This window comes from Pungitius pungitius, chromosome 1, assembly GCF_949316345.1.
Source record: "Pungitius pungitius chromosome 1, fPunPun2.1, whole genome shotgun sequence".
NCBI classification, from domain to species: domain Eukaryota; kingdom Metazoa; phylum Chordata; class Actinopteri; order Perciformes; family Gasterosteidae; genus Pungitius; species Pungitius pungitius.
This window is the reverse complement of record NC_084900.1, coordinates 32,470,583-32,491,533: the sequence shown is the minus strand read 5'-3', so window position 1 is coordinate 32,491,533 and position 20,951 is coordinate 32,470,583. Positions and strand designations below refer to the sequence as shown.

Below are 20,951 nucleotides of genomic sequence, written 5' to 3'. Positions count from 1 at the left end.
CATTTACATTAGACAATGAGCACCACACCTAATACAATTCTAGTAAGATCCAAAATAAACTGATCTGAACATCGTTTGAAGAGACTGATTTAACAAATGCATTGATTACCTTTCATTTTCAATCACTGACATGACTACGCATATCAGTCTCAGACCAAATTCAGCTTTGAAAATACTCGAGGCATGTGACTTGGAGAATGTGGACATTACGCACTGCCTATTACGAGGAAGGTCACACACACACACCAACTTATCCGTTGACATTTTCCAACTTGAGCAAGGCCAACTTTTAAAGCAGCAGATACATTACTTTAGGGGGATGTCTTACATATGAAATCCCAACAAGTCGTGCACAAATGCATCATCATACATTTAAAACTCAACTTCCCCAAAAATAACCATGAAAGCCAATAGTGATAAATGATCTAGAATGTTTTATTTTGCAGCACACAAGGATATTATATACATGATGGAAATGTAACATGCTGATGACCTTCAGTGACTAACAGCATGAGTTACATATTAATGTTGACACAGCAGTTATTAATTGAATCATAGCCAAGTTTTGAAGCAGATCATTTAGAGAGAACCTTGAAAAGATTTGTAGTGTCATTTGGAGTATTTCACAGTAGTCATCAGTTTATTACATGTTTTTGTTGGCACAAAGTTCAAATTCCCCTTCCTCTATTAATCACCCAATAGTTACTTGTTCCTGGCTGTAAAATAAGGCATATTTGACCATGGAAGTCTAAATGTTCAAACACACAATGTTCACAGCACATCAACATCCAAATTAACGCAAAATGTTCCAAACCAAAAATTAAATTTAGGCCAAAGCTGACGTTACCTTTTCCCTGTGAAGAAATGTTGCCCTTCAATAACGTCACAGCATACCATTGAACCCCAAGAAAACAGCAGAATATGCAAATGAACACTAACAAATGTAAAAGCATTACATTAATAGGGTATAAGGAGCGGAAATCAATTGAAAAGTGGATGCACAGTTGATTTTGCATCCGTGTAGCAAATATCTCAGATCACGATGAATGAGCCTTGATCCCTGTTGAGAGTAAAAGTCTTTGCCCTTTTCTAAGTGATAAAAAGCATGTTTTGTTCAGCGCCACTGTGCTTTACATTTAAAATAATAGCCCTCTAATAATAATGGTTGGTAACATGATGCAATGTTTTACTGTTGCGTTCACATAAATAGAGCTTGTAACTGCCATGGAAGCGAGATGAAAGGTGGGTTCCTTCTGATAAAACAAGAATCCTTTAGGTGGAAGTGGAAGAAATTTGACAGACTTAACACACAGAGGAGATAAACAAGAATGTGTTGATGCAGGAATTCCAACATATTGCTTACTACAGTTGGAGGTCTATGTGGCGCTGCGGACATGAGGCGATGGCAGACTAAGAAGCATCATGCAGGTTTGTTTTGATAAAAGGAAATAAACAGTTGGTATGGTTTAAGGTCAGATGCGAACATAGAGCTCCTGAGATCACGTCTGATGCACCTCGTGAAACATCAGCTCTCGTGGGATACGAGTCTCTGGGCCGTAGAGCTTACCGGCTCGCCGCTCGAACGCGGCGACATTCTGCTTTACAACCTCGTCGAAGAACATGGTGGCTAACTGGGAGTGCAGCAAAGAGCGGAACTCAAAGGATATCTGTTAAAGACAGAAAAAAAGTCTCATAGTTATGGTTACGATAGTTTGCTTTTTCGTTCATGTGAAGCTTCCACGAGCAGTGAGAGTGAGAGGAGAGGCGGCACATCCAGCCGAAAAACCATAAAAAGTTGTCAAAAGTTGACATCTCATGCCGGCTAGCAGTTTCCTTCAGCTAAAGGTAATCATCTGCTGACGTACCATACAGACTTGAGAATGGCATTGAGCTTGTCAGCTAACTTTTGGCACTAAAATGTTTTCATCAAAGGAAACCAAATGCAGGCTACTTACAGAAAAGTCTACCGTGCAGGTGCGAGGGTAACCAGGAATACCAGGACTAAAGCGCCATATCGTCTCCAAGTGATTGAATAGCTTTCCATCTGTACACACCGCCTAAAATCCCCCAGAAAAAAAATGTGATTAGACATTAAGTAGATGTTGGCATCACAAACATTTCCTGCTTAAACTAATGACTGTTGTGTGTCACAGACAGCTTTGCTTTGCTTTTAGTCAAGTGCCAACATTTTAACTTATTTGCATTCACTTTGTAGCCCTATAGAATAGACATAATCCATAGACATTGCGAATATATAATAATTCACAGAACTGACACTTACTTTGACTAGATGGGGCCGGACACAGGTGATCATAGATGTGTATCTTTCCACCACAGGAGGAAATCCGACCTCAATTTGTGCTTTAGAGTGACCTGCTCTTTTCATGATGGTCTGAGACTTCTTACACCAGGGCACAAAGTTCTTGTATTCGTCAACATTGGCCACCACATCATGCATTTCCTGCATAGAAAAGCTGAGACAAGATATTGGGACGGTTAAAAAAACAAAACAAAGCACACAAGTAAGTTATTTGTAGCACATACTGGAAAATTACCCAAGTATCCTGCGCTCGGAGTACTCCTTCCTTTTGTTGGTGAAACTGATGAAGTTTCGGCTGTGAGGAGCGGCTGTCATGGTGTCCCAGTCTTGAAGGCAAAGCACTTTCGGAGTTCTGGTCATCAAAATGCCACATGACGACAGGTGTCTAAAAAGGCAAGAGAAATGTTTTTCTGTGAGCCACATTCTGGAAAAGAGTGCAACCTTCTACAGGCACAGTCCACAACGTTCCCTTTACCAGATGCTAAGGGCAATGACAACAGATAATAGGGTCAACCAGGAGGTAGTGGAAGCTTTCAGTGTGGACTGTGCTGGTATTTTCTGAGTTGGGTCTCTTGTGTGGATAGTAAAAGCAAAGTAATTTGACAACCACCACTTAGCAATTCCACCAGTAGGCAATCTGTACATTCTAAGAAAATGTGTCATGACTATTGCATCACTACTTACTGGGGATAGGGGAAGCCGATATTGCCATTAGACTCTTTTTGTTGGTGAAATGTGAAGAAAGTATTTTATCCAAGCCGTTTTGTAATGTAGAAACAAGTCCATCTTACACCCAAACAATTGTAATGGTATATCAGGTCAAGAAAATAAACATTTCGTTACCATCTTGTAACAGACAGTTTCCAACTCTCCAACCATAAATGACAACATATAGCTAGCTAACGTTAGCTATAGGTTTAGGGGTTTCGTAAAAAAATGCGTAACGTTATGTAATAGGAATTATCGAGCATGAACCTCATATGACGTCACAAAGCTTGACATAATGTCTAACTTTAAAGAAAAAAATACGACCCTGGCAAACTTAACTTAACTTTAATTGAGCTTATCTTGTCATCTCGCCACTCTTCAATGCTAAAGAGTGCTAGCTAGCTAACTGCCTCGGTTTGGTAGGAGCGGCTGAGTTTCCGCGGTGGGCTTACCTTATGTTCTGTCGCAGGCATCCTCTAAGCACTCCCGGGCGACACGGGCGAGGGCTGCCCACGCAGGCAATATGGAGGAGGTCACTAAAGGTCCGTACACCCATGGGTAACCGCCGGGCACTGGCCGTGGCTGCCATCAAATCAGCCACTCAGTTTAACGAGCGGAGCTCCTGGATCCAGAGAAACGGGTCTGGTCGAAAAAGACCCAGGCAGTAGGCTTGAAAGGTCTGCTCCAAACACCCTCCGCAGTGCGGGTATATTAGTGCCAACGTAGGTTTTGTAAGTTAGTACTAATGCCCTCAATAACTGGCTGGCGTTTACCGGCTGGTTGAGTGCAGTCACCTCAGCAGCGTCTCCAGCCGCTTTTAGAGCTGTCAGCGTATCCAACGTAGCTTCCTCAACGTCCGTTAGCTGCTAACGTTAGCCAACGTTCGCTAGCAGTGTTTCATAACGAGCCCGAGTGCCTAAACACGACCTATCCCCCCTTGTGCCAGTGGCTTTTTTCTCCAGCAATACTCGCATCACTACGCGCTTAGAGTTATAAACTTTCAATACAATATAAGCGGCTCTGGTTTTTGGTTTTAAATAGTGCTCAATAAGACCCAGCTGTGAACGACCTTCTGCGGCTAAATAAAACGCCGGGGTCTGGTCTAGTCTGCTGATCTCCTCCTTGCTCGAAATGCTGCCTCCCACTGTGTTGGAGGCTCAAGTTTGAATGGGGTTTAAAGTGTGTATTTAACGTTAAATCATGTTACATTTATTCTCGATTGTTTACACACATTTTCTTAAAGCATGCCTCATACTCTCAGAACTCTACACACAAATAAAAAAACACACCTCAATACTCCTGCAAAATGAAACTTTACATTCAAAACAATGTAATTTCTTCTCAAAATGGTATTGTTTTCAAATGACACACACAAACCATCATATGAATAGACATTTATAAGAACCAGTTGAACACTGATGTGCTCAATGTAAAACACTATGATGAATGGAAAAAAACTTCTCCATTCATCATAACGACTTTGACCTTTTTTTTTACACTTACTACAGACAGTACATACATATGTGTAGCAGAATTGGTTCAGGGGGTTGGTGCATGAGTTATGTTGTGGTCATTGTGTGTCAAGTACCAGTATTTGTGTGTAAACAATCGAGAAAAACTCATATACATATAAACTCAAAAACATAATTTCAGTAATTAATGTATAAGTCAAATTTCTAGCAATAATTAATATATAACACATATTTTTTTCTCCAAACGTATCTTTAAATTAAAATGTTCTATTTAGAAAGGTAATGGTACTTACATTGCTAAGTATTACCATCATTAATATTGCTGATATTATCAGTGATTATTATTAGACGACTATATTGACGACTATCATGGCGGAGGATCTCCATGACAACAGAGGAGAAGGGCATCTACAAAACAGATAGATAATATGCGTCCAAAATATTTTCTCAAGTTCCAACAAAATATGCTCCATAGCAGTAACCGGGTTACATAACCTCGACCAACAGCCTTCGCTGTGCTTAACCACCGACCCTAAACGTTTCGTTTGACCTCGCAGACAGACGCCAGGGCCCTCCATGTTGTAGCCTCCGTTCTGTGTAAACGGACCACCGTTGTCTTTCACACGATGGCGCCATTTCCCCCAAGCGGGAGAAAACAGACCGCCACGCCTGTAGGCGGACCAGCACAGTCGTAGCCTGTATCGTCAAACCAGACATCGGATACAGACAACAACAGTGACAGATCAAGACCGCATTTCTGTTTGTAGCCAACCATGGCTGTAGTCTGAAAAGTGGATACAGTAGCGCACCGCAATATACCTCGAAGTTTTATCCTCATGAAGGAGCTCCGTCCTGGCTGAGTTTGGGAGATGGGAGTACATAACATTGCAGACCAGGTACGTGGAAATAAAGCGCTCCGTGTTCGTGCTGTGGCGCAGTCTATTTGCTGGACATCCCCCGTTCATGCGCGCAGCTTATTGCGTATTATCCGCGGAGCGAGGTGTTTCATTTTTAGCTTCTTGGCCGTGCGTGCTGATTTAGGTGCAGATCGCCGGGGATTTTCGATTCTATTGCTGCTCATGTCTCGGCCCTTCTCTGGGTCGGCGCCGGCCATGTAGCTACATAGCAGTTTTGGCTAGCTGACGTAAGTAGTTAGACAAGGGCCTGCAGGCCTCAGCCAGGGCTCGGTGTATTTCTTGGAAAGAAACAAAAAATCGCATTCGGTACCCAACGCTACTGTAAATACAACATGTAATATTACTATAACATATCAACCCATTACACTCAATATGGCGCCGAGAAATCCCAGCGAGATGAGCGTTAAATGTTGACTAACGAATCGTCGCTACGAGTCAACGTTATCGTGATACCCAACGTAACTAAGCAGCTATTTCTGTGTTGCAGCCTCCTCTGGTACAGGCCATCTTCAATCGTAATGCAGAAGAAGTTCAACTATTATTGCACAAACAGGAGGATGTCAATGCACTGGTATGTATGCTCTGTCATCAGCTGCAATGCAAACGGGTTATCATAATAACGGGCTTGGGTCATGCTGTCTATATCCTTGAAGATTTAATCTCAGATTTCCCTTTTTAATTGATAAATTCCCACAGGACCAAGAGCGCCGCACACCACTTCATGCTGCTGCCTGTGTGGGTGACGTCCATATATTGGACCTCCTCATTGAATCAGGTGAGTTAACAGCAAAATGCATCCCTGAGATTTGGCTCATATTGAGTCTTCTGCATAAATACTGTGTGGGGCATGCACAAATCATTCTCAACTACTCCAACAAACATACCATTGTCATTGTCAGTTTACCGGGCCACTGTTTTGCTCTTTCCACCTACAAAATCCCCGATACCTCCTAAATTGTTATCTTTTCTTGTTTGCCAGGTGCCACTGTAAATGCTAAAGACCACGTATGGTTGACCCCGTTGCACAGGGCGGCCGCTTCCAGGAATGAGGTAACCAATAAACTTGTATACTCTTGCCATTTAGAAAGACTCAGCCTGTTGGCATCACCCTCTAATTCCATTATGTACTAAACCACAATGTTTGTATAACTCATTTACATGTATGCACCAAAATATTGTGCTGACAGGAGGAAATGCAGCAAACCGCAGATAAAATATATGCTCTGAGCTCCTGTGATGGTTTCCTTCTCCCCAGAGGGCAGTGGGTCTGCTGCTGAGGCGCGGAGCAGAGGCAAATGCGCGAGACAAGTTCTGGCAGACACCGCTACATGTGGCTACTGCCAATCGTGCCACTCGCTGCGCAGAGGCCCTGCTGACCCAGCTGAGCAACCTGAACATGGCAGATCGCACTGGCAGAACAGCCTTGCACCACGCAGCTCAGAGCGGGTTCCAGGAGGTACGTCATGCGTTATTGGCTTCCTGTTTTGATATTTTTTTCCTCGAGGACCTGTGTTTTCCTAAAAATTGTGTTTATTTGTCTTACAGATGGTGAAGCTGCTGCTGAACAAAGGGGCCAACCTGAGTGCCATCGATAAGAAGGAAAGACAGCCTATCCATTGTGCTGCCTACTTGGGTGAGCAGGTTTCGCTTTCTTGCCAATTCTGCACACAGCACACTTTTTCATAGTGGAATAGCAGTTAAAGCTCCTATTGTTCATCTCATGTTTCACGCAAACAATGTGTGATCATGTCGCCATGTACTTACGTCATTATCTGAGGGGGGAACGACGCAACAATCAGTGATTGAATACTCTGTTAGTGGACGTGAATGCTCTGAATCCTCCGATTTGAGTATGGCTTGTGTTAAAGATAATGCTACATGTTTTCTTCCTTTTTTCATGCTTCTCGTAGGGCATTCAGAGATCGTGAAGTTGCTGGTTTCCCGTAGTGCCGACAAGAGCTGCAAGGATAAGCAGGGATACACACCTCTCCATGCTGCAGCTGCAAGTGGTCACCTTGAAATTGTAAAGTACCTACTGAGGATGGGGACAGAGGTGAGTGATTTTGTTTATATTTAGTAATAACATTTATATATGTGTTTATATATATATATATGTTTTTTATACTTGGCCAAATTAAGCTGCATTGTTGTCTGACCATCAACTGTCACATAGTTTAATTGATAGTCTTTTATTTTCTGATTAAATTTGCCACTATTCTATGATTTGTAGGACTCCTGACTTTCAACCACTTGGCTTAGTCTCATCCGACTTCTGGTGTTTGTGTTTTGCTGTCAGATTGATGAGCCTAATTGCTTCGGAAACACTGCGCTTCATGTGGCTTGCTACATGGGACAGGAGGCTGTGGCTACTGAGCTGGTGAACCATGGAGCTAATGTCAATCAGCCAAACAAGTGCGGCTTCACCCCTCTGCACCTGGCCGCGGTCTCCACCAACGGTGCCCTCTGTCTGGAGTTGCTGGTCAACAATGGGGCAGATGTCAACCAGCAGGTTAGAGACGTGCCACAAATGGAAATTACATTTACTTTCCCTGCTGTTCACTACGTGTTGATAATGAAATGTTAAGATGTGGCACTGCACCACATATGTTTTGGTCCTTGTCATCGATTTAAAAAAATTCAAGTTTGAGATGCTCATTCAGAAACCTTGATTGTAGCGGCTTTCTGAGGCTTGCTCAAAAAATCAGTGAATTGTAATTTCTATGTACCTAACTTTTATTAGAGAATAAAGATTATTAATTATTCTTTTCTTTTGTCAGAGCAAAGAAGGGAAAAGCCCCCTGCACATGGCAGCCATTCATGGACGCTTCACACGCTCTCAGATCCTCATCCAAAACGGTAAAGATGACTGTGCCGCCTGACTGACCTGTGAGATGTTTATCCCGACGAGTCTTTTGCTTTAGCCCTCTTGCCTTGTTTACATCAGGTGGGGAAATTGATTGTGTGGATAGGTATGGCAATACTCCTCTCCACGTTGCTGCTAAGTACGGCCACGAACTGCTGATCAGCACTCTCATGACCAACGGAGCAGACACGGCCAGGTACAGAAAGAAGCCTTAAGTTGTATTACAGATGGGTTTAATCATACAGTCAAGTACAGCCTTTAATCCACATATATATATATATACTTGTAAAAAAAAAAATGGTCGTAAATGGGATTACATGTAGGGATTCACCGATATCAGATACCACACAAATTGACAAATTTATTGCTGCATTAATTAAAAGCTGATTTTCTATCCCATGTTGCCAATGTGCATTTTGATTAAATAACAAATCAGTAAATTGACTTTCCTCTTAATTGCATCCTTATTTTCATTTTCCTCAATGACTGTCTGGTGTGTGTAATATTCAGCTTGTATGGTTTTGTCATTTCCAGGCGTGGAATCAGTGGAATGTTTCCCTTGCACTTAGCGGTGCTGTACGGGTTTTCAGACTGTTGTCGCAAGTTACTCTCCTCAGGTTCGTCTTTGTTCCACAACAATCGGCAAACAAAATCTCCCTGCGTGAAGCGCGCTTTGCCGCGGTAGTTACCGACATCGTGTCTCCTCATTACCCCACAGGTCAGCTGTACAGTATAGTTTCATCCATGAGTAAGGAGCATGTACTTTCGGCCGGGTTTGACATAAACACCACTGACAACTTCGGAAGGACCTGTCTGCACGCTGCTGCCTCCGGAGGGTAAGATGCAGAATCTGCTTTGTCGTACTAAAATGACCCCAAATTTTCTTGTAGCACGTTTCATTTAATCCCTAACTTGATTTCCTTTTCTACAACCACTTTACAGAAATGTTGAATGTCTGAACTTGCTCTTGAGTAGCGGTACCGACTTGAATAAGAGGGACATTATGGGAAGGTGAGTATTTTTTCCCCCAATCTGTGTTAAATGTGTTCATTTGCTGCTGATGCTTTGGCGTTAAAGTGCCACCTAAGCACATGGAACTCTTCTGACTGATTATGCTCTTCCCTCTCGTCCTCCCTTTAGGACTCCGTTGCACTATGCGGCTGCTAATGGGAGGTACCAGTGCACTGTGACCCTGGTGAGCGCTGGCGCTGAGGTCAACGAACCTGACCAGACCGGCTGTACTCCCCTGCACTACTCTGCCGCCTCCCAAGCCTTCAGCAGGTTGGAAAACATTTCCCTCTCCTTTCTGCGTCAAACTGTCATGCTGCAGCCCGGTCTCTTGAAATTAAAATGGTGGACAAAAAAAATGTTGTTCCTAGAACACATCTTTTTTTATCATATACCATACGTATGCCGTCTACTGAATGTTTGATTTCCTGGTTGTTTTGCATCCACTTCAGAGCAGTCTAACCATCTTCACAACACTTCATACTGATATCAAAGGTTAATTGGATAACAGCATTTCTTGTAATTTTCAGAGTTGATCGTCATTTTTCTGGGAACCATCAGAATGACGAGGATGAGGCGAAGGAGTCGTACTTGTGAGTTTGTTTATCAATTTATTTCCTCTCCATCACTGAAACATGAAAAATGTGATCATGGCTTAAAACGGACAGCAAATTTGCTATTAGAAAATATTTGTTCCTAAAAGCCACTGAATGGAATGGTTGTAAAGTCTCAGTATGGGTTGCCATGGAAACCCAAAGTATCTTTTTCAACATTAACATTTGTGCACGCAGGGATCTATTTAAGATACTTATTTATACTGCAAAGCATACACATGATAGATAAGTAGTATACATGTCACAATTAAGTTACGGACACAATCAGTAATAGTAACTATAAGTAATATATATTTCATCACGTTAGTCTCAACCACAAACATCTGATGGATTAACACGTTAACTTTGACAGCCCCACTAAGTTTCCATATAACTGCGTTGCATCTCAGTTACTCAAACAACTAAAAATGTTGACCGATATTTTCAGTTTCAGCAACTAAAGCTGCTGGCAACAACAAACTCTATTCTTTATCCTCTCACTCCACGTTTGGTCATCTCTAATTTCAGCTGCTTGGAGCATCTTTTGGACAACGGTGCCGATCCATCGATGGTCAACTCGAAGGGTTACAGTGCTGTTCACTATGCAGCTTACCATGGCAACAAACAGAACCTGGAGCTGGTGAGTTTTTTCCGTTTTTATTCTGAAATCATTTCACAAGTTCACTTTGCACATGTATTAATAACTCAAAATCTCTCACATTAAATGCGCTCTAGATTGGTATTTCACTCGAGCAGATGTAATGGATCTTGTCCATAAGACTTCAGTGAACACAATTATTATTATTATTATTATTATTATTATTATTATTTCATAGAATAGTGAAATGTTTTTCCAGTTGTGTTGTTTAGCCAAATACCATTAATAAAAGGGATCCTTTTGGTAGGCTGGGCATGATGAAAACACGTTGACGTGTAGCTTTTGATTCATATTCATATTCATTTGTGTCTGGTGTTTATTTATTTCCAGATTTAATTAAATAAAAAATCCAATTGGTTTATTTCTCAGCTCCTGGAGATGTCTTTTAATGCACTAGGAGACATAGAGAGCAGTATTCCAGTCAGTCCTCTGCATCTTGCTGTGAGTGTTTCTCACTAAATCAACTCTGGTTTAAACCGGTTATTGTCAAGCTCTTCATGCTGACTGCAGGCAAAGTTGTGACTGCCGTTCTCTGCTCCCTTAGGCTGATAAGGGCCACTGGCAGGCGTTGCGCGTGCTGACAGAGACTGCAGCCTATGTGGACATGCAGGATGCCGCGGGGCGTTCTGTGCTCTACTTGGCTGCACAAAAAGGCTACGCCCGCTGCGTGGAGGTACTTTTGGCTCAGGGAGCCTCCTGTCTCCTCAATGACAACCGCCTCATGTGGACTCCGATTCATGTTGCAGGTATACGGCTCTCTGCTGGAAGATTTCCGATTCTAACTGACCATCACCACCCTGAATGGTCACCAAGTTACAGAGAACCGGTATTTTAATTATCTCCTGTGGTTTTATTTCATACCAGCTTCCAACGGTCACTCAGACTGCCTGCGCATGATGATTGATTACGGGGAGGAGGGAGATCTCACCAATGTTGCAGACAAATTTGGCCAGTGAGTTGTTTTCTTTGAAAAGCACTGCTCCAGTTTGAATTTTCTGCTATTCTAAATGGTTTAATCTCTAAAGCAAATCTGATCAATCAGCAAAAATTGTTCCTTCTGTCCCCTTAAGGACCCCTTTGATGCTAGCTGTTCTGGGAGGTCACACCGACTGTGTCCACTACCTGTTGGAGAAGGATTCCTTGCCAGATGCCAAGGACAAGAGGGGCAGCACATCTTTGCACAGAGGGGTAGGGCAAAAAAACATGCTGCATTACATTAACCCATTCAAGAATTTTAATTAGCATTCAGAATTTAAGGGAAGCGCTTTTTTGAGGCGTCAATGTTGAAGTCGGTTTTATTAGTTCATTCCTGCACTTAAATGGGAACTGGGGAAGTTCAGCGGCATCCAGCAGTGAATTGATGTTTGAAGCTCCTTTTTCTTAAGGATGTCTACTATTTATAATGTCTGTAACGTACATTGTTATTTTTCTCAGTCCAAGTTGTTTGTTTCAATGGAGATGGTCTCATCTCCTTTTGCTGGTCTGTGTTCAGGCGGTGTTGGGCCACGATGACTGTGTGACGGCCCTGCTGGAGCACAAGGCATCCGCGCTGTGTCGGGACGTTCAGGGTAGGACACCGTTGCACTACGCCGCATCCAGAGGCCATACGGAGATCCTGGCCAGTATGGTGCAGGCCGCCTTGGCAACAGACCAACAAGACAAACTGCTGGACAACAAACAATACACCCCGTTACACTGGGCTGCTTACAAAGGTTGGCTTAGTGTGATCGACTTGAGATGGGTAATCCCTAAATGTTGCAATGAGTCACATCTGTTGTCTCTAATGCTGGGTGTGTTTGTTCTTAGGGCATGAAGACTGTTTGGAGGTTTTACTTGAATTTAAAACATTTATCCATGATGAGGGAAATCCTTTCACGCCCCTGCACTGTGCTCTGTGAGTATTCAGCATGTGCTTTCGTCGCATGCCTTACCGTGTCATGTCTTTAAAGAAACAAATGAAATGAGTAGGTTTGGTTTACACTCCGGTCTTGCGTTTAGGATGAATGGGCACAGCGGTGCTGCAGAGAGGCTGCTGGTGTCAGCCGGGGTCCACATGATTAACACCAGAGATGCCAAAGGAAGGTGAGAATCTTTAAAAAAAAATGTTTTGATGATAAAGCAGGTGTAAGTGCTGTATAAGTAATGTGAAAGCATTAACGTTCAATCCACGGACAAATGTCTGCAGGATTGCTGTAAAATTGTGTGTAAAAACGACATAAGTGAGATATTTAACAGTTTTAATCGTAAACATTCTGAATGGGTCCCATTTTGTTTCCTTGTGCGGCGTATTTGAGTGGCATCAGCTCAAATGAAAATGATTCTGCAAAGCTTTTCAGACAGAATATGAATATAAGACCGTATGAATTATAAAAGGAAATATTCTAGTGGAAAAACCTTCAAAAACAATCAAGTAATTGGCCGTGAAGGCCTCGCGTGTTGCACTGCCGCAGCCCCTGGAGCCATAGCACTGATCATTGAGTAATTGTTTGGGCTGTCTCTGTCTGCGCCCGTAGGACCCCGCTGCACGCCGCTGCATTTGCCGAGGATGTGGCGGGACTTCAGCTGGTGCTCCGCCACGGGACCGAGATCAACGCAGTGGACAACAGTGGATGCTCCGCTCTGATGGTAGCTGCCGACAAGGGACACAGTGGCACCGTGGGTACGTCGTTGATCCGCTATTCTTGTGCTGGTCGTTCCCGTAGCGATACGTGGCACTGTTACTTGTCACACTTTTGTAGCCTGAAATAATGGTCTTTGTGTCTTGATTTTCCCCAGCCATCCTCCTTCACCGGGCCAAGGCCGACCTGACACTGCTGGATGAGAACAAGAACACTGCCCTGCACCTGGCCTGCAGCAAGGTACAAGAAGCTCCTCCGTGTTCTGAGTATTAACAACTGAATGCAATGAGACACAACAAGTAGTATGTAGACGTGTCACTTATATTTTGGTTTTGTCCGTCAGGCCCATGAGATGTGTGCCCTGCTGATTCTGGGGGAAATCCACAGTCCAACACTCATAAATGCCACCAACAGCGCTCTGCAAATGTGAGAAAGTTAGCAATACCTTCAAGCTATCGACGAGAAAAGGGGATGAAGATTGTTGAGTTTATTGGGATTTTCTGCACATAATTGTGCACATACACTTTTAAGCCAATAGCCTTTTAAAACTGTCTGCCACGTTTGTCATCGTTTACATCCGCCCCTTTGACTTAAAAGACTTGGGGTCTTCTTAACAGGTTTTAATTGTAGTCAATCTGCCTGCTGTTCCTCATACTCTTTCCCACATTCTCTTGCAGGCCCCTCCATCTTGCAGCACGCAACGGCCTGGCGACGGTGGTGCAGGCACTCCTGAGCAGAGGAGCCACTGTGCTGGCTGTGGATGAGGAAGGTGAGGCCTTTCGGCGCTTGGTTAGCTAAAAGAGCTCATCCAGGCTGATAAGAAAAAGAGTTACCTTGAAGGACGTTGCACTTTGGATATTTGAAGTGTCATACAGGGTTTTATATGGATTCTGCTACTATAAATCGAACTATAAATTGAGGGGTTTTTTTGTCCTTAGTGCCCAATTAGGGGCAGTAAATGGGCTGTAAACATCACATTGACATCCCTTTTTTATAAAGCTTTGTTGTTGCCAAAGGTGCTCAACAAAGCCTTGACGCAAAGCACCTGCATCGAGAATTCTTTGAGAAACCGATTATGTTGAGGAATCGTCGCAGGTCTGATGTGAATGTGTTGTCTGTCCATCAGGCCATACCCCGGCCCTGGCCTGCGCTCCCAACAAGGACGTGGCCGACTGCCTGGCTCTGATCCTCTCTACCATGAAGCCTTTCCCCCAGCGGGACCCTTCCTCCAGCTCCGGCCCTTCTCCCACCGTCTCCCCCTCCACGGGTCTCAACTTGCTGAAGCACTGCGGCATCACCGCCGCCTGCGCCCCCTTGCCGAGCAACGGCCTCCACAACGGCTACGTCAAAGACCGCCACGGCGCGCCGGTTGGCCTGGACGGGTGTCTGTCTGAGTGAGGTCACCTGGCCCCCCTCAGTCAGCTGCTATTACCATCATCATCACCACCACCAGGGGAGGGGAGGGGGAGGGGGGGGGGACTCCCTTTAACATGGCCCAGAGGACCAGGAGAGCACCCACCCACATGTCTGTTCTCTGTGTGCGTGTGTGTCCGTCCGTCCGTGTGCGCGTGAGTGCTTGTTCTTCTCTTGAGGTGCAGTCAAACCTAATATGCAATTAGATTCCTCCATCTCCCGGTAGTGCTTGCTATGTAGAGGCGGATTGTTCTACAAGGTCACTCAGATGAAGTGTGGCATCCAAAATAAACACTAGAAATCTGTCCATCTCTAAACCATTTAACCCTTTAAAGCCATGCCGACATAATTACACAACAGACATCGAAGCATCTCTGCATCCTCACCTGTCTTTCTCTTCATATCACTCAATATATAAGTCATATCATGTTTAGTTGTGGTGACCTTGTAGAGGAACATACAGCCTTCCCAAAATGATGATCAAAGAGTATTTGTTTTTGTTTTTATTTTATTTTTATTTTTTATTCTCCGTTAGCCTAGAATTTTTATGAAGGAACCACACAAGGGAAAAATAGAAAAGTTTGATTAAGCGTGCAATGCTCGTGTACTACAGTACAATCCGAAATTAGGAAAACGGTCACAAAGATGTTAATTCCATAGTGTACTTTAAGTGTACGGCGTACAATTGTTTGGCATTTTAAACTAATTTGGTAATGCTGCTGAACACATTAGCATGTCTCCTTCCAAAGGAGAGCAATGTTTGGGTCAGCGTCGCAACATCGATTTGTTCTTGACGCTGACGTCGGGTTTTAAAGATGCTAAATAAGTGTTTGTTAAGCTAGAATGTTTTCGAAAGCATATAACTTATGACCAAAGTTGATCAACACTATTATGGCTATAAATTATTTATTTGAGATGAACTGTACTGTATAGAGAAAGACAATAGATCTCGATATACCTCGTCAACTCGTTTAGCAGCTGCTTCATCTTCACCCAGGGTCCGTTGGCCTCTGGTTCTCTCTTTGGAGAACTACTGTAGGGTAGTGACTGACTGAGGCCTTGTTTAGTTCTAGATGAAGGCTTTACTAGTAATATCTGCCAACAACACCTCATCAAAGTATCATATTGAGCACATAAATGAACAAGCCATTTCAATTTATTTCCCATCTAATTAACAGTGGCAATTTTTTTTGTTGTTTTTTTTGGAACAGATTTCCATATTCAAAAGGCCTAATTATTGAAAAGGGGGCGATCACTTTGGGTTTTTAGGCACTCGTGACGTTTTGTTGTTGTTTTGTTTTTTCTAAGCTGAAGCGGCCGTCAGCTTGGTGGTTTTAAGAAACTCGCACTAAAAGTATTACTTGGAGCTGGTGAACTAGTCTTAAACATCAATTGGCTCGTATCTCAACTTCTCGGTGGTCATCTGCGATCCATTGGAACAGCTATAGAGTAATGTCTGCTATTTTTATTGGGCAGTTTTCAAGCAATATTTACTTTTGGCCTTTTTTTCTTTTCTTTTTTTTTTAACGTTTTTGAATAGACAATCACTGTCACAAGGGCTTTTATTTCCCTGGAATGTGTTTTTGATTTTTTGTTTTTCGTTCCTTATTTCATGGAAAATGACCTAAAGACTAAACGAATGGCTCTGTGTGTGCCGGGCATTTTACTGTCAGTGTCAACACAAATGCACTGGATTGCCTTTACGGCGTCTCATGAAATGCCTTTTTGACCCATGCCTTCTGTAACACATCATTTCAGTTGGATTGCATAATGGCAAAATAAGATGAGCCCTGAGACTGACTATCTTCCCATTTCCCGTTTGAGAGCAACAGCATTGAACCACAGTTGCACTCGTAGTCTCCTTTGGAGGGGGAATTGCCCGGCGTATGTTCATATGTCCCGGGGATAATCAATGACCACGAGGTTGATATCCCTGCTGGAGGCAGATGGGGCTAGGAGGGGAAAAGGAGAGGGATCTTTGCTGAGGCCAATACCTGTTGTTTAGATTTCAGGAATAGCAGAAATCCAAATATGTGCTTTTTTTGGTGTTCATATTATTGTCTCCTCCCATTTCTGGTACTAAAGATGATTGTATCGGACCACTAGAGCTGTTTGTGACTTTTAGATGTTCTATCTATGCTATTTTGTCTGTTCTTATTTTGTGTTGGATATTTTTTTAGACCTTCTGCTGGTGGTTAAATTACACGGCGTTGGATTGTTGTCGTCGGTGCGATAACTTCATATCCGCTGGTAAAAGAAGTGGCACAATTGCACACGTTAGTTGACTGGATAAGAGACGTGAACCCAGACTGGTAGATTAAATACCCCTGCAAAAAAAAGCTTGAATTTGACATAATTTACAAAAAATGGTAAAGTCCATTTCAGTACAGTTATTTCTCAGTGTCATAGTTTCATAGTTTGCATTTCAATTGACCTCCATAACTGACTGAATTTAAATGAGTGTCTGTAACAGGTGATCCCCCCCCCCCCGCCTTTGTTCTCTCGAATTTCATGAGAAAACGACATTATTATCGTCATGAGCATTCGGGATAGGTACAAAAGGTTTTGTAATCTCAGGATCTGTGCTGAAAAAGCAGAATTTATTAATCCAATCAGATCTCAGCAGGATGGTTATGTCTACATTTTCTTTTGATGGGATGTTCCATAATGTAATTCCTTTTTAACAGTAATCCCACAGCACTTAATTAGATAGTCAAGAACGCACTTTAGTACATTCAGGTTCAAAGTGTGCAAAATAGAGCAGATGTAATGTATGTACTTATGTTTACATGCATGTGTGTTGCTGCTGAATACAGGAAGATATGGTTACAACAGACAAGCAAAGGCTGTAACAAAATTGTACTCTAATAATGCATTATTTATAAAGAAGAAGTGTCTCCCGAGTACTTTGGGATATCGCCCGCTGACTTTATTCTTGTGTTTTTATGGCTGGGCAACCGGCCCAAAGGAAGTGACACGGTTTCTTTACCCAGCCTACTGTTAACGACACAGACTCTGGCCTCAGTCACTTAAAGTCAGTCGAGTGGCTCCACAGACACCTCAGGCAGGCTCCTTGAACCCTCCACCACATCGCCAGGTGCTCTCAGACCGTTGGGTTGTTGTTGTTGTTGTTTTTTCTCTCGTGAGTTTACTAGTAAACAGAGCCCCTACAACTGTACAAGTTGTAACTGAATCCCCTTGTCGTATTGCAGTATTCTTATACAGGCTTTTTATTTTCTCCCTTTTTTTTTCCCTGTGTACCAGTGATGTTTGAGTAATCGTGCATGGAGCTAGATCACAATTTTTATATATAGGAACAATTTAAGCGAGTGGAGTATATACAATATATCTGGTGTCAGAAACAGCGAAAGCAATGAAAAGTCCAATTGTAGCAATAGTGTGTGTGTGTGTGTGTGTGTGTGTGATCGTGTGCAGCACAAACATTGCACTGCCATCCATGTAGGAAAGTCAGTAAATCATAGCATAAATGCCAATGGAAGATTCAAATGCGGGTTGGATGTTATAATATTTTGTCACTGATAAGGCCTAATTGCCAAACTGTGTCGAGAGGAGAGAACCTCTTAGTAAAGCAGCAATGGATTTATGCATATGTTCAAGCAGTTTACAGTCTGACCATCAAATCTGAGCCATGATTTTTTTTTTTTCTAACTAAATGAATGTAGGGTCAGTTTAGAGCAGGATAATTTGCTTTCTCCCGACTTTAAACTGTTGCTCTTCATTTGTCTTGAGTAGATATGACTATACAGGTAGCATGTAATAACCTAATGCTCTACAAATGACACAGTATGTAGAGTGGTCTTCCTGCATTGATGGTCTAGATAGGGTTTTTTTTTTTTTTTTTTTGTGGCATTGACGAATTGTAGGCGAATAGGCCTGCTGTTGTGTAATATCTCTATACATATATATTTGTGTGGAGTGTAGCCTACAAGGTAAACGGAAGACAAGAGTTTAGATGAATTCAACATTCATGTTCATCCATTCCATTGAGATTGCCTTAGTAAAACAAGAGGGGAGGAAAAAGGTCGACCGTAGACATGATCACACATACTCGTTAATAGCCTGTATTTGACAAAAATGCACCTAAGCTACACCCATTTAGTGCCATAGAAACCTTTATTTGCCTTTAGACGTAAATCATTATTACTTGGTCACTAACTAATTCAGAAGTAGGCAGGATTATTAAAGTTTTGTGTTTGGAGCTGCATGTCTTTTCACCAATTATATAAGTCTAAGAATTATGTGCATGGGATATTAGTATTTAAATGCAAATATTCCGTTAACGCTTTGGTGGTTGTTGAAGTCTATTGTATAATTGGACATTTTTGAAGAATACCGCTGGTCCCTTTTGGTATTGGCAAGGCAATCCCTTGGGTGTGTGTGTGTGTGTGTGTGTGTGTGTGTGTGTGTGTGTGTGTGTGTGTGTGTGTGTGTGTGTGTGTGTGTGTGTGTGTGTGTGTGTGTGTGTGTGTGTGTGTGTGTGTGTGTGTGTGTGTGTGTGTGTGTGTGTGTGTGTGTGTGTGTGTGTGTGTGTGTGTGTGTGTGTGTGTGCTGGTTACCAGGAGAAAAAAAATGATGTCCAAAAAAAAAAAAAATACATAGCGTATATGGTATAGAATTGATTTGCCTCAATGGATGTCTCGATTCTTACTTGAAGTAAATGGCAAATTTTAATTCAACTCTGTGATCCACTGTTGAGCCTTTTGCCTTAAAAGGGAAATGATACCTGGCAGTACCTGATAAGTTGCATCATCTGTAGAGTTACACCGCTTTGTTGGATTGCTGTAAAACAAAGAATTCATGGCTTATTTTGGTCTTACGGACATCTTTGGGTGTCTAAAAGCACACGCATCTATCGAGGTAGCACATAGCTAAAGGTTGCCACGGTGCAGAGATTTGTCGCTTAGGATATTGCCATATTTGCCACTGTGAAGGAACAAATTCCGAATTCACTCCTAAACAATCGACTGGCTTCTGCGTCATCCAGAGCTCAAATTTCCCTGCAGTTAAAGTGGTGTACCTCCAAAAAAAAAAAAAAAAAAAAAATAGTTAGATAGAAAGTAAATTATATTGAAGAATGCTTGTACAGCTTTGCTAACAAAGAGTTGAATTGTCGTGGTCTCTCCTTTTTGTGGGTAGTGTAATTCTGCTTAAACCAGCCTAAACCAGAGACGTGTCCATGGATCGGTGTGGGCCGATGTCTCACGTTTCCTACCTTCACAATCGGGGCAGCCAACTGCACCTTGTACTTTTTATTGGACCTGCAGTTTTACCTCATCAGTGATCTTTTGTGTGAGACGACGCTGACATTTCTCCTCTGTGATTTCTTCTCATGCCAGTCGTGTCGATTTCTCTCTTGTAGTTTGTGTGTGAGAGACCTTTTCGATATATATATATATATATATATATATATATATATATATATATATATATGCATGTCAAACCTAAACATTCACGAACATGCCCTTTTTTTTTTTTTTTTTCCTAGAACAGGAAAGCGGTTTCAACACGTTCTCTCCATTACAACCAACAGATGAGTCTTATTATCTGGCGCAAGGCGCTAGAGGATTCAGTCCAATGTAAGGCGGGGAATGAAAGGAGCTATAAAACATTACCTCTGAAGGTCAAAACGATCCAATTTGACTGTTTGACTAATGCTAGTTTGACCGCCCTCCCCGCCTGAACAGCTGGTTATTAATCCCCCCACCAATAGGACCTGTGTAATATCCAGCACAGTGGTGGCATGGTGCCTTTTTATTCGTTACTACCGAAAGGTACGGTCTTCCATTTGTATTTCCCAGAAGCCTTATAATGGGATAAAAAAAAAAAACTTTCCACTGAAAGTACATGACACGGCTAATTCTCCCTCTGAGCATGATTCTTTCAACCCAATGTGAATAAATATAAAAACCCTTCTGTATTAGCCTGGGTATCAAGATGCATTTCCAGCGACTGAGTGCTCCCTTCGGGGGGGGGGGGGGGGCACAGAATAAAATGCACATCAATGTTGCGATTTCAGGCACATCTAAGATTGAATGGGTGGGGGATCAGTTGTACGAAAGCACAAATCCAAAGAAGGCACCTCTGGGCTCGGTCGGCTCTCCCAACATCGAGACGCCGGGGAGCCTTTACACCAAATTTAGGCAAAAATGCGAGGGGTGGGGGGGGGGGGGGGGGGAGAAAAGAAGAGGAAAAACACTGGACTCCTCCTAGAGTGCAAAGAACACAAGTTTTGATTGTCAGAAAGACATTAACTGTAGAAAGAGCATTGTCTGGCATCTCAGAGCCTCGTTCAGATTGTGACCCTCAACCCCTCGGCGGTCATCGGCGATTCGTAAAGTTCACCGTACGAACCAAATCGTG

The 20,951-nt window shown here is 42.7% G+C and overlaps 2 protein-coding genes across 4 annotated transcripts; one reads left to right on the top strand and one right to left on the bottom strand.

Moving 5' to 3' along the window:
- Positions 1 to 411: 411 nt before the first annotated feature.
- Positions 412 to 4,185, bottom strand: coq10a (coenzyme Q10A). 3 transcript variants are annotated; one of them, XM_037480551.2, is made up of 6 exons: positions 3,802 to 4,185; positions 3,481 to 3,670; positions 2,556 to 2,705; positions 2,282 to 2,474; positions 1,956 to 2,057; positions 412 to 1,667 (listed from the first exon to the last, which is right to left on the bottom strand). In XM_037480551.2, exons 2-6 carry the CDS (start codon positions 3,615 to 3,617, stop codon positions 1,500 to 1,502), a joined length of 750 nt encoding a protein of 249 aa, XP_037336448.1. In that variant the 5' UTR covers positions 3,618 to 3,670; positions 3,802 to 4,185; the 3' UTR covers positions 412 to 1,499. The 3 variants fall into 3 exon arrangements, with proteins under 3 accessions (XP_037336448.1, XP_037336450.1, XP_037336451.1); XM_037480553.2 differs by having other exon boundaries at positions 3,823 to 4,185; XM_037480554.2 differs by having other exon boundaries at positions 3,481 to 3,650; positions 3,823 to 4,185.
- Positions 4,186 to 5,201: 1,016 nt separating this feature from the next.
- Positions 5,202 to 20,744, top strand: ankrd52a (ankyrin repeat domain 52a). The gene is made up of 28 exons (XM_037477760.2): positions 5,202 to 5,396; positions 5,905 to 5,988; positions 6,114 to 6,192; positions 6,397 to 6,467; positions 6,673 to 6,873; positions 6,963 to 7,050; positions 7,328 to 7,470; positions 7,714 to 7,926; positions 8,195 to 8,273; positions 8,362 to 8,476; positions 8,815 to 8,897; positions 8,999 to 9,116; positions 9,223 to 9,291; positions 9,421 to 9,561; positions 9,819 to 9,881; positions 10,410 to 10,521; positions 10,909 to 10,980; positions 11,084 to 11,285; positions 11,404 to 11,491; positions 11,610 to 11,727; positions 12,032 to 12,251; positions 12,346 to 12,433; positions 12,538 to 12,621; positions 13,053 to 13,198; positions 13,315 to 13,397; positions 13,501 to 13,583; positions 13,835 to 13,926; positions 14,284 to 20,744. The coding sequence occupies exons 1-28, from the start codon at positions 5,370 to 5,372 to the stop codon at positions 14,553 to 14,555; spliced, it is 3,234 nt and encodes a 1,077-aa protein (XP_037333657.2). The 5' UTR covers positions 5,202 to 5,369; the 3' UTR covers positions 14,556 to 20,744.
- Positions 20,745 to 20,951: the final 207 nt, after the last annotated feature.

Excerpts from the sequence above, each read along its gene's own strand:
- coq10a (XM_037480551.2), bottom strand. The coding sequence starts at position 3,617 with ATGGCAGCCACGGCCAGTGCCCGGCGGTTACCCATGGGTGTACGGACC. Across the intron at positions 2,706-3,480 it reads TGCCTGCGACAGAACATAAG|ACACCTGTCGTCATGTGGCA; the intron begins GTAAGCCCACCG and ends TTGCCTTTTTAG. Across the intron at positions 2,475-2,555 it reads TCCGAGCGCAGGATACTTGG|CTTTTCTATGCAGGAAATGC; the intron begins GTAATTTTCCAG and ends ATCTTGTCTCAG.
- ankrd52a (XM_037477760.2), top strand. The coding sequence starts at position 5,370 with ATGGGAGTACATAACATTGCAGACCAG. Across the intron at positions 6,874-6,962 it reads CTCAGAGCGGGTTCCAGGAG|ATGGTGAAGCTGCTGCTGAA; the intron begins GTACGTCATGCG and ends TTTGTCTTACAG. Across the intron at positions 8,898-8,998 it reads TCGCAAGTTACTCTCCTCAG|GTCAGCTGTACAGTATAGTT; the intron begins GTTCGTCTTTGT and ends ATTACCCCACAG.